Source organism: Mobula hypostoma, chromosome 19, assembly GCF_963921235.1.
Source record: "Mobula hypostoma chromosome 19, sMobHyp1.1, whole genome shotgun sequence".
Taxonomy (NCBI): Eukaryota; Metazoa; Chordata; class Chondrichthyes; order Myliobatiformes; family Myliobatidae; genus Mobula; species Mobula hypostoma.
This window is the reverse complement of record NC_086115.1, coordinates 29,921,216-29,934,812: the sequence shown is the minus strand read 5'-3', so window position 1 is coordinate 29,934,812 and position 13,597 is coordinate 29,921,216. Positions and strand designations below refer to the sequence as shown.

Sequence of the window (13,597 nt, the reverse complement as noted above, 5' to 3'; positions counted from 1 at the left end):
TCACTAAGAAGGAATAAGACAGCAGCAATATGAGCACACTAACATCAAGTTCCCCTCAAGACCACATTATGCTGTTAATTAGCTGCTCTTCTTTAATGACTACTGTTGGCTGTGCTGCAGCACAGCTGAACTACATTGAAAACCTTGCTGACAGCTCCCCTCAGTATGGACAACAGTAAGTGTGAGATTGAACGTTTACTTCTTTTTGACAGGAGTTTGAACTTTAGTGCCATTCAAGACAAAAAGATTAACAAAATTCCTGGGTTAAAAATTCTCTAAAAGGGTTTAGCTGGATTAAAAACTCCCATGTAAGAACATGCAGGGTAACAATAGGAGATTACTCATCTCTTTGATTTCCTAATGAATTAGATCAGAGCTGATCTTACCTTGGCTCAGTCTAACTGCATTGGTTGTTTAACTCTCAATGACATTGCGTAACCTAGCCTCAGTGGTCTTTGGAGGCTCAGAAGTTCAGATATCCAGTTTCTTAATGTGAAAAAGCACCTCCATTTTTTTGAGAACGGTTAAGTCTTGACACCAAAGTTAAACACCACAATCCAACCCATGTTATTCTTCTCTATCTCTTTATTAGTTTCTTTCCATATATCCCATTAATTGGGGACTGAAGACCAAAATAATAGAATTTAACCATCCTTAAGTTAGCAAGATGGTAAGAGGCATAGATCAAGTGGATAGCCAGAGACACTTTCCCAGGCAGAAATGGCTAACACAACAGAGCATAATTTTAAGGTAATAACTTTTGGAGGAAGGTTAAAGAACATGTCAGAGGTATGTTCTTCACACAGAGCATAGTAGGTGTGTGGAACACCCGGCCAGGGGTGGTGATAGAGTCGGATACATTAGAAGCATTTAAGAAACTCTTAGATAGGCACATGGACAATAGAAAAATGGAGGTCCATGTCGGAGTGAAGGTTTAAATTGATCTTACAGAAGACTGACTTCTTCTGACAGCAAGTTAGGAAAGTTGACTGAATTCACAAAGTGTTGTGCAAACCACCAAGTAGACTGGGATCAGAAGCCCTGATGAGGGAAATGTCAACATATTATTTGGTTATGATTAGCATAGATATGAGAAGTGAATAAAGGAGGGATATTGGAAAGATGTATTTGTAGGCAAGAGTGGCAAAGGAACAGCTATTCCAAAGTGAGCTACCGTCTGATAGACGAAAGACAATTCAAGATTTTGATGCATTATCCGCCTTAAGTGTGCCCATCTGTGGACCATGATGCTATGATGAACTGCTTGTGAATTCCTCTGCCCAGGGCAGTGCATCTTCTAATTCCAAAGCAGTCCATCTGACTTCCCACTAACACCACACTAACCATTGAGTTGAGCTGCAGAGCCAGATGCACTTAGTATATGATTATTTGGCTTTGTGCCACAGAAGCAGCTCAGTCCTATTCACCTGAATGGGATCAAAGATCTTTAATAAAAAGGCAAGTGAAAATCACAAAAAACTACAGATGGTCAAAATCCAGCATGACAATGTTTCAAGAGAATCATAAACACGAGATTCTGTAGATGCTGGAAATCCAAAGTAAAATGGGAGGAACCTAGCAGGTCAGGCAGCATCTACGGAAAAGAATAAGGAATCAACGTTTTGGGCCGAGCCCTAATGTTTTAATGAGAATGTTATAAGCCTTTTGAATAAATCCCTCATATAATAAAATGACCTCACAATCAATCTTGTTATTCTATTGCACCTTATTGTCTAGCTGCACTGCATATTCTCTGTAGCTAATACACTTTATTCTCTTTTCGTTTTTTGTTTTACCTTGTACTAGCTCAATACACTGTGTAATGAATTCATCTGTATGAACAGCATGCAAGACTGTATCTTGGTACATGTGACAATAATAAATTAATTTACTTTATAATCTGAAAGGGTGCTATTGAATCATATACAAATGATAATTTTGATGCCTTGAACTATAGGACAATTGCTTCGTTGACTTGAAACATTGACAGTTTTTCTCTCTCTACAAATGCCAGCTGATATTTTGTATGTTTCCAGCATTTTTGTTTTTACTGCATGTGAGTACTTCTTCATAATTTGAACATTTTCATTTAATTTCTAATAGTTAGTAGTGTTTTCAAATTAAATGAGTTCATTTTATTTCACCTAAGTCTATGTCAAGAATGCTTCTATGTCTCTGATTGCTAGAAACAGTTCCAAACCTTTGGCAGCATTGAGCTGAGGGTCAACCTCAGGATTTGCTACCTGCCGCCTTGTCAATACTCACGGCTTTATCTAGACCGAGTCTATTTGTCCCACTAAATTGAAAAAATTAAGTGCTGACTCAGTACTTTACTTTATACTTTATAATTGTGGATACAGGCAGTGAGAGTTGGGTGGCAGTAATCAGAAGAACTGCTCGTCCAAGTCTGGAGGTGCACGTTTGGTTAAGGCCCGTCAAAATTCATCTGCATAGAAATTCAGCTTAAGATGGCAGAATTAAGTGACAGTGTGTTCTACTCCATTTCCCGTCAGTATTCCATTGACTTCAATGGAAATGAATTTCATAGACTAAATGCAATACACTACCACCACTCTATGGTGCATTTTGCACTTCACACTGGGGATGAATTTTTGACAGTTATATTTTAATATGAAGAAAGTCAATAATTTAGTAACACTTATACCTAGTTAATTTTCACTTCTGATTACCCTAAAGAATTTTAAAATTAAAATCAAACCCTATACTTTGTTACACAGATTATTCTTGGACAGGTAATTTGGGGTCTTATTCAAAACTACCATTTTTAAATTAAGCACCATGACTGAATATATTTACCTTCAGATTATTTAGTTTTGTTCTGGCCTGCAAATTAATTCTGGTTTGTTTAGTTCCATAGTTTATTACATTTGAGTTGAACATCATCAACAAAAGTCACCAGTGGTCTGTCAAACTACTCCAACAGAACACACGGTGTATAAAAGTTACAGAAAAGTTTGATTGGGATTGAAGAATCCAACTTTCTCACAGCGCTCTGAGATGTATACTTTATGTCAGGTATCAACTTGTGTGATCTTGACCTCTCTCTGCAACAACACTGACTCACTCAATCTCAAAACTGTCATGGTCTGCAGTTCCGCTGTAATCTCCACCACATTCTAAGCCATGACAGTCTCACTTTCTTTCAGGTGCCTAAAGATCAGAAACCTCAGTAGGTCTTGGATTCCATTTCTCTTCCTGCAACTTCACTTTCCTCTGGCCCCATCTCATACCCTCAGCTTTGTCCCAAAAGATCTCCAACTCGGTGAATTCTGAGCCCAACATGACATTGAACTCTTCATAAACACAAAAGATTCTACAGATGCTGGAAATCCAGGTTAATGTGGACAAAATGCTGAAGGAACTCAGCAGGTCAGACAGCGTCTATGGAAAGAAAAAAAGCAGCTGACATTTCAGCCCAACACCTTTCATCAGGATCTCATTCCAAAAAATTTATTCCTTTTCTTACATGCTACCTTGACCTACTGAGTTCAGTTTGTGTTATATTGAACTCTTCATCTGCCTCTGCACCTATGTCTTTAGCCACATATCTTTACACACAGCTCCAAACATTGCGAAAGCCACTTTCCCACCAGAGACTTGTAGTCAACCTACAAGTTAATCCTTCGGGAATCCTGCACCAGACCCCCAAGTTCCTTTGTTCTGGTTTCTGAATTCACTTTCCATTTAGAAAATAGTCCATGCCATTATTCCTCCTGCCAAAGTGCATGACCATACACTTCCCTACACTATATTGCATCTGCAACTTCTTTGCCCATTCCCATAATCTGTCCAAATTCTTCTGAAACTCCCTTCTTCCTCCACACTATCTGGCCCTCCACCTATGTTTGTATCATCTGCAAAATTGGCCACAAAGCCATCAATTATATCATCTAAATTTACTTATTTGTAAGAAAATCCCAGTTTACACTTCAAAGCAAGGTAACTTACTGACTTACATGACTTACATGACTTACATGACTTACTGCATGGGAGAACTCCAAGTCACAGAGTAGCCTAACTTACAAATATAGCACTACCCTTTCACTGTCACTGATTACATATCTTACAAGTGATTTGTTTGTCGTGAAGTTTGCAGATAGGTAGGTGAGGGGTCAGGTAATATTGAGAAAGCAGGAAATCTACAGAAGACTTGAACAGATTGGGAGAACAGGGAGACTAGAACAGATTGGGAGAATGGGCAAAGAAGTGACAGATGAAATAGGGTGCAGGAAGGTATCTGGTTATGCACTCTGGTAGAAGGAATAAAGGTGTAGACTATTTTCTAAATGGGTAGAAAATTCAAAAATCAAAGATACAAAGAGACTTGGAAGTCCTTGTGCAGGATCCCCTAAAGGTTACCTTGCAGGTTGAGTCAGTGGTAAGGAAGGCAAATGTAATGTCAGCATCCATTTTGAGAGGATGAGAACAGATAAAAGTAAGGATGTAATGCTGAAGCTTTATAAGGCATTGTCCAGACCACACTTGGAGTATGGTGAGCAGTTCTGAGCCCCTTATCTAAGAAAAGATGTGCTGGCACTGGAGAGAGTCCAGAGGAGGTTCACAAAAATGATTCAGGGAATGAAAGGGTTAATGAATGTGAAGTATTTGTTGTGTCTGGGCCTGTAAGTGCTGGAGTTTAGAAGAATAAGGGATGATCTCATTGAAAGCTATTGAATATTGAAAGGCCTAGAGAGAGTGGATGTGCAGAGGACACTTCCTATAGTGGCTAAGTCTAGGACCAGAGGATACAACCTCTGAATAGAGGGATATCCACTTAGCACAGAGATAAGAAATTTTTTCAGCCAGAGTGTGTTGAATTTGTGGAATTCATTGCCATGGATGACTGTGGAGGCCAAGTCATTGAGTACTGTATATTTAAAGCAGAGGTTGATAGGTTCTTGGTTGGTCAGGTTGTCAAAAGTTATGGGGATAAGGAAAGAGAATGGGGCTGACAGGGATAACAAATCAGCCATAATGGAATAGCGGGGCAGGCTCAATGGGCCAAGTGGCCTAATTGGGCTCCTGTGTATTATGGTCTAAGTGCTCATCCAATAAACCTGTGGGAGTACCCTCACCGAATGGACTGCAGCACTTTGAGTTAGCATCTCACCAATACCTCAGGAGTATTGGGAAAGGGCAAATAAATGCAAACCTACAGCACTGCCCAAATCCCCCAAAAGTGAATGAATTCATTAAAAAGTTCAGACTTGGCTGCAACGTAATAGCAAAGATATTACAATCCTCAAATGCATTTAGTAAAAACTCTCACTAATAGATTAACGTATCCCTGCTGAACATTTAATGCAATAAACGGCTCCCATGGTTGAGTACTTATTTAACCCAAGGGAGCCATTTCTTGCATCAAAGGTTCAGAGTATCATATTTTCATTTCTTAACTGAAATAATAGCACTCTATCAAAGCAGTTTATATATATTCTTACTCCAGCTTACTTTGCTGTTTTAAAATGATACGAATGTTAATGCAATTAATTATTTTGGCACTTGTATGAATATATAAAGTAAAATTTGTTGCTGCTAGCATTTTAAGCCAGTGTATTTGTTAACTACATTTATGAAAATGTATGTAGCAAGATGGCGAATTTGGTATTATTGTATAGCCAACACAGCTGAAAGTTTCAGTCAGCTTTCAGCATAATCCAGTGGTAGCAACCTCATCTCACCTCAAACCATTATGATTTGTAGCAAAGGTTTGGGATAAACTTGTAACCAGGCTGATATTAAATAAAACTGCAGGAAAACTGCATTCTTTCACACAAAGTGGTAAACCAGGTTTCCAATTGTACAAAAATGCAAGAACTCCGGTAACTCTGTATCCAAAATGACATTAATCTCTCAGATAACATCACTGAAAAGAAAAGAACTGATTAGTATTCTCATAGCTGGTTGTACCGCCTTGCAGTGTCCATGCTAGCCATGATGTCTCTATAGAAGCCAAGAGATACACAGCATGGAAACAAATCCTTTCACTCATCAAGTCTACGCTGACCATTAACCACCACTCACACTAATCCTGCATTAATACCATATTTTATTCTCCTCAAGTTCTTATCAACTACCCCAGATTCTATCACATACCTATACACAAAGGGCAATTTATAGTGACCAATAAACTAACCAACCTATGTCTTTGGAATGTGGGAGGACACTGGAGCATCTGAATGAAACCTGTACAGTTACAGGCAGAAGATGGAAAACTCCACCAAGGCCAGGTTTGAATCCAGGTCCCTTCTGTTGTGAGACAGCACCATCTTGCCATCCATTATCATAGTTAATTGACTGGAATTAACACATTATAATGCATTTTAGAACATCAAGTGTTTTAAAAATTGAATTTCTTTCCTTCTTCCAAAAATGTTACCAAAAGAGACAATTCAACTGTTGAATATCTGCTGGGCCTTAGAATGTGGAATCCAATTAGCTTTATCACCCTACAGATTTTTCAGAGTTCCGGAAAGTTTTCCTTCAGATGTACTTCCATCCTAATGCTGAGGGCTAATCACATAAACAATACTCTTGAATAATATGGGGACACAAGATATTCTTCAGATGCTGGAAATATTGAGAAATACACACAAAATGCTGGAAGAACTCAACAGATGAAGGGTCTTGACATGAAACAGCGACTGCTCATTTTCCTTCACAGATGCTACCTGACCAACTGAGTTCCTCCAGCATTTTGTGTCTATTATGCTACCATAATAATGAGAATGATTCAATGCAATATTTCATGCTAAATTATCAGAAGCTTCACTAGATTTCTATGCAGCAGTGTGCTGGGGCAATGGCATCAACATAGTTCAGCGGTCCCCAACCACCAGGCTGCGGACCAGTAACGGGCCACAAAGCATGTGATTTGGCGATATGAGTCAGTTGCACCTTTTCTCATTCCCTGTCACGCCCACTGTTGAGCCATTACGCATGCGAGGTCATTACCTGCGCATTATCCACGTCAGCGTGGGAAGGAGATCAACTCCTCGAGCTTGCAAATGACGGCAGGCTGAAAAGTATTTTTGACATAACACCTCTGCCGGTATTCTGAATCAAAGTCAAGGCTGAATATCCTGAGATAGCCACGAAAGCACTGAAAACGTTGCTTCCATTTTTAACATTTTTCTGCGAAGTGGGGTTTTCTGCAATGAATGCAACAAAAACTAAATTGCGAAATAGACTGGACATAGGGAACCCCGTTCGAGTATCGCTGTCTCCCATCACCCCTCGACGGGATCGTCTTGTTGCGGGGAAACAAGCCCAGGGCTCCCACTGATGCACCAATATTGGTGTGTTGCAATGATTTTATATGTTCATACGGGGAAAATATGTGCTGTGTGTTTAATATCCAAACGTTACTTAAAATGTTATGATGCCATTGACTTACTTATATAACCATATACAATTACAGTACAGAAACTGGCCATCTCGGCCCTTCTAATCCGTGCCGAACGCTACTCTTACCTAGTCCCACCAACCTGCACTCTGCCCATAACTCTCCATTCCTTTCCCATCCAATTTAACTTTAAATGACAACATCGAACCTGCTTCTACCACTTCTACTGGAAGTTCGTTCAACACTTACTTCAAGCTCCCCTGTCCTCCCCTGATAATTGACTTATCACTATATTCATGCGAGGAAAATATGCGGTGTGTTTAATATTAAATTCGTTAGATTAACCCTTTTAGAAGCGAAATTGCGTGTATTAACCACTTATCACCGATATTCCAGTCGTGATTAACACCCCACCCCACTCCCCCTCTAACAGAATCACCAAAAACAATTTGCAGGGAAAAATAGCGGCAGGTACACGCGTGCGCAGGTCACGCATGGGCACTGGTGCCGTGCAAAGCTTCATGGTCATTGTAGTCTTTCCCTGGGTAAACAACGTATTTGACTGCTACTCTTGTCCGTTGGCAACCCCACCCCCGGTCGGCCGGTCCGCAAGAATATTGACAATATTAAACCGGTCCGCAGTGCAAAAAAGGTTGGGGACCCCTGACATAGGTGATGCCAAGAGGTTCAATAAGCTGATTAGAAAGGCTGGCTTTTTGTTATAGGAGACAAACTGGACACACTGGAGGCTGTAGTAGAACAAAGGACTCTAAGGAAAATCCTGGCAATTTTGGACAACGTTTCTCACCCCCTGCATGCCACCTTGGCTGAACAGAGGAGCATTTTTAGTAATAAACTAAGACAACTGTGCTGCTCCAAAGAGCACTATATTCGGTCATTCTTACCCTCAGCCATTAGGCCCTATAATGAATCAACCTATAGCTGGGGGAGTAATGACCCCTCCTGTTAGACTGCTTGAGATAACATATTTTTTATTCTTTCTTACTTCACTTCTAACATTTGCATATCTGTGCACTTGTAATGCTATTGTGACACTGTAATTTCCTTTGGGATCAATAAAGTATCTATCTATCTATCTAAATTTAAACTCACCTCCGATTCAGGTTAGCAAAATAATCCCAGTTTGCCTTGTTATTTTCACTACTGAATTTGAATTGCTGAATAACTCAAATTTCTTCAGTGGACAGAGGACTAATACACAGAGGAAATGACACTTTCCCACAAGATATGTATCTATGCACCCGACCTCAGTCAAGTGCTTGAATCTAGAGTCTGCGTTGCAATGAAGTTATACAAATAACAGACATGTACAAAAAGCATACATTTATGAACTGAAGTAATCCAAAACAGACAACTATTCATCCCACTTGAATACTGAGAAATATTTTCCATTTAAAGTATGAAATACTTTCTCTCAAAGCTATTTTGCATCAATATAACTTCATTGTAATGTACCAGTATAAGTTTGTACCTTTGGCCTGAAATCATTACCACTGTTTTAATGCTGCTACTAGAACTGTGTAGACAAATGAATGTCATACAAACATATTAAACATTTGTAGACTGAAATCATTATCCGTAACTTCTCATCTTGGGACTCACCGCACATAACCCACTTTAATTTACACACCTGAATTTAGTCCATTCAAAGTGAATGATGCCACAGTGGTTTTGCAACAAATGTCAAAATTTAAACTTGCAAATGATCTGAGGTCATATAAATGCAACACAGCACTCACCATTTCGACTTTCTTCGTCAACTGTGAGTATTGTTGCTGGGGGACCCGATCTTGCCAGCTTGCAATCTGTCAATGGCAACAATACATCATCTGTAAACCCTTACAATAAGGATCCAATTAAATATCTAAACATTCAAGTATTGTATATATTTAAATAGCCAAAACATTGCATTTTAATTAATAAAAATCTCACATATTAACAAAAGAATTATTCAGTAACCATTATTCTTTCTTCATCCTTAAAATACACATGAATCTTAATTGAACACAACCACACTTTAACACTTTAACACTTTAACAGACAGACTAGTTTAAAGGCACAGTGCATGAAGTATTAAGATTAGATAAGCAAGAACACTTAAAGATGTTAAGCATGATATAATTGTGTTATTCACTATCTTACCATCAAATTGCCAGTCTGGAGTCAAAATTCAGTGTGGAAAACATTGAAGCAGCAGAGCAGAGTGGAAAATAAGAAAGGTGACACATTTTCAGTGGATTAAAATAAAACAACAGGTTTCAAAAGATAAGGCAAGAACCACAAAAAGCTATTAAAAGTTATCTTCGGTAAAACAAAATTAATCAACTTGAACACATTTGCTACATGTAGACAATTCACAGGTTCTTTCCAGTTAGGAAGATTAGATTTGCAGAAATCCAGCTATACACAAATCTCCCATAAGTTTTTAAAGACATTTTCAAGATATGTAAGTTAGTTACAGAAATGGACAGCTGGAGACATTTTTCCATGACAGAAATGGTTAATACAAGCGGGCATAATTTCAAGATGACTGGAGGAGTTTATGGGGAGGGTGGGTAGGATGTCAAAATAAGTTTTTTCACAATGAGAGTGGCAAGTGTGTGGAACTTGCTGCCAATGGTATTGGTAGATGCTGATACATTAGGAACATTTAAGAGGCTCATATAGATACACGGATGAAAGAAAAATAGAGGACTATGTGGGAGGGAAGGTTTGGGTTGATCTTAAAAGTACATTTAAAGGTCAACACAATATCGTGGGCTGAAGAGCCTGTACAATGTTGTACAGTTTCTATGTTCTATAAATACAAACTTGTTGTATATTGTACTTATTACCAACTGGGTACAATATACATTCCACTAGTTTAATTATGGTGGTGTCCATTAAATATGGAAGAAATTTGATGAAACTATAGGAAATTTATGCAGAGTGATCCAACATGGGTAACTACAGGAAATGTTGTTGTACTGAGAGAAAAGAGGTGCATCTGAAAGGGCAAGCTCCACAATTTTGAACAATGGGTTTTTACCTTGATTTTGGTGGAAATTGCTCATTTCTGACTTAAGGGAAAACAGGTTTATGGATAGTTCTGTGGAACAAAGCCCATGTAACCTGGGGACAGCCTGTATATAATTCAGCCAGAGTGTGTGGGAAGCTACATCACATAGCCAATATCTATTAAAAGAAATGGAAAGGAAGCTATGCGATGGCTCAGAAGAGCATATTGTAACTGGAAGCCTTTTATTTAAGTATGAGTATGGATGCAGCCTTTATTAAGCAAAATATACACATTTCTGTGGGGAAAAATTGTATTTAGTTTAAGTTATTAGGAATATAAAATGAGTAAATAACAAAAGAAAAATATTTTGCACAAAGTGAAAAAAATACAAAGCAATTATTTTATGATTAATGTTTGGAAAATATTTTCATCTAATCAACTAATTTTTATCATTTTATTCAGTCCCGAAAGAAATTTCTTTTGAAGGGTCAGTAGTAGGTCTCTGAAATCTGTGTCTGAACAGGGAATTTTTCGGACAAACACAAGAAAATCTGCAGATGCTGGAAATCCAAAGCATCACATACAAAATGCTGGAGGAGCTCAGCTGGCCAGGCAGCATTTATAGAAAAAAGGTAAAAGTCAATGTTTTGGGCCAAGGCCCTTTCTTGGGGAGGCCCCAATGAATTTTACTATGCTCATGCATCTTCTGTGAAAACACTGACAACCTCAATGTAATAAGTTTCCACTGTTTAAATCAGCAAGAGTGCAGGAACACATCTTCAAAAGCCATAATCCATGACAGAGATACAAACTTTAGACTCAGCTCAACCCAACCAGAGCCTCATCGTAAGACTATCACCTGTGCCCATTGATATGGGCTAAGATTTGGCATTCAACCACTGCACATTCATGATGAGTTCTGTTACAAGCCTCACAACCTGCTGACCACGTTTTCATCTTCTGTTCAGATCCCCACTCAGTTTGAATCTGCATCGGCGATCAGCTCAAGTTGGCTTCTGGGACCAGAGTCATCTGCAGGCAGAGTGAGGCCATGCTCTTTGGTAACTTGCCCGACTGACCCAATGTCACCATTACTGTCAGGCACAACTACCTCTAGGTGTCAAGGAACTAGTTCCGAGGAGATGAGGTGTGTTACTGGAACTGGCTGGAGCAGATTAGGAAGGTGAAACAAAAACTGGCCATTGAAAATAACTGTCAATAACTGGCAAGAACTTGATCATTAGATGTGATATGCCCTCAGAACTGCTGTACTCAGGGCTGTGTAGATGAGGCCTGTTCCCTGCTTCTATGCCTTGGTACCGGAATGTCTTCATTTATTTGGGGTCTAGATGGAGAACATCTGTCTGATTACATTGCACAAGTCCTCAAACAATGAGGGCAAAGTGCACCCAATGTTGCCCAGATACTCATGACCACCTTCATCTGTGGCTGTATCAGGCAGTATGTGGACAAAAGTAGAAGGGCACCAAGTGTCACCTCTTGCTAGGATTTAACCTGTGTCACTGGTGTTGTGGAAGATAGGGCTGGCCTCATTACCACACCATGTCCCAGTCAGCTGGACGTTGCTACACTGGCTATACTTTGTGGAACAGTTCTTCCAAGTAAATACCTTTTACCACAAGTCAATTGCGCAGTGGTCAATCTGGAAAGTACAGGAAACACTGCACAACAGGAACAGTATGGATTCTGTAGGGTGGTTTCCTCAGCAAACGACTCAGACCATCTGTCTGAACACCTCATTGCCAGATCTAACTAATAAGCACACAGGCTCATTTGGCTGGCAATGAGAGGAGTTCTCCCAGTCAGAGCCTTCCTCCATAGATGATATATCATCCCCAGTATACACTCAAGACAACTGTGGGGTTAAGAGACAGTCACCCACCTCTTGGCAGGCTGTGGATTTGCTAATAGGGTGTGGAAATTGATGCAAGGATCTGTGTCGAAGTTCATCCCGAGCAGCTGCATATCAGAGGGCACTCTGATCTGCGGATGTTCCTGGAACACACATTGAGACAGACATCGAGTACTGCTAGAAGGTCATCAACTTGGCGAGGGACATCCTTTGGTTTGCCTGAAACTTCTTGTCCCCCTGCTCAGTGAAATGTTTTTAAGAGAATCCTGCTGCCAACTGACACAGTCCAGGCTGTAGGGTTATGTGCTGAAGAATGCACTGAAACTGAAACTAGGTGCAGAAAATGCTAAGGTTCTATGGAGAGGGCCCCCAGTGTTGGCTCCTTCTGTTATTGCACATAGAAGGGCAGAATTAGGTGGGCAGTCTCCACAAACAATGAAAGGGGTACCTCCTCATGAATGACAATGGTACTACGTTTCTTTGTTTCTAAGTTTACAAGCTGAATGTAATGCAAAAGCTTTCTTTGCACTGTTTTTTTCTTTGTATATTTTTACTATGAATATATTTTTGAAATAAAAGAAGAGCTCTTCACCCGAAACAAACTGCATCATACTCAGTAACACAATTCTCTCTTAAGTGCAGAATGAGTTGAGTGGCTAACTGCCTAGGCAGCATGAATTAAGCATCAAAAATCAAGAGGGTTTCCAATGTCCTAATCCCTAGGGAAGAGAGATCTTGCCTATTATTACAGCAACCTTTGCTGAATCTTTGTTCAGGAACCAGCTAAAGCAGTTGATGGGATCCTTGCATCTAAGTCACTTTCTCACACCCCACAACCCAAACCTTTGATGTGTAAGCTCCCAATGGTGTGAGCAGATACATCTTTAACTTTTCTGCATGCACAACATACTTTAATGCTTGACACATTTTAAATCTGGATTTCAAAGAACTGCAACACTGGGCAGTAGAAGGGCAACAAGATGGCGAAGGTGATGATAACATCCCATCACTTAACTTCACATTTGCAGCATGGATACCGATAATGCACTTAACTCACAGAGTGGGATCTCAACGTGTTGAGATACCAGGGGACTGCTTTTTGTCCGAGTTAAGGGATAGAGTCATAGAGGCAAACAGCATGGAAAAAGACCCTTCAGACCAACTTGTTCATGCCAACCAAGATAAGATCATCAGACACAGGAGCAGAGTTAGGCCATTGGACCCATTGTGTCTGCTCCGCCATTCGATCAATGCTAATATATTTCCCTCTCAACTCTATTCTCCTGTCTTCTCTCTGTAAGAAGAACCTTTGCTGTGTTCATTGCATTCAAATGATGGC

General features: G+C 39.7%; 1 protein-coding gene across 1 annotated transcript in view; it reads right to left on the bottom strand.

Moving 5' to 3' along the window:
* The window catches only part of pcdh15b (protocadherin-related 15b), a 785,155-nt gene extending 774,715 nt beyond the window's left edge, over nt 1-10,440 (bottom strand). Inside the window, exons 1-2 of the mRNA XM_063072091.1 lie at nt 10,416-10,440; nt 9,127-9,192 (exon numbers count right to left, since the gene is read on the bottom strand). Of these exons, the coding sequence (XP_062928161.1) occupies nt 9,127-9,192; nt 10,416-10,440 (91 nt within the window). The remainder of the gene's footprint in view (nt 1-9,126; nt 9,193-10,415) is intronic.
* Nucleotides 10,441-13,597: the final 3,157 nt, after the last annotated feature.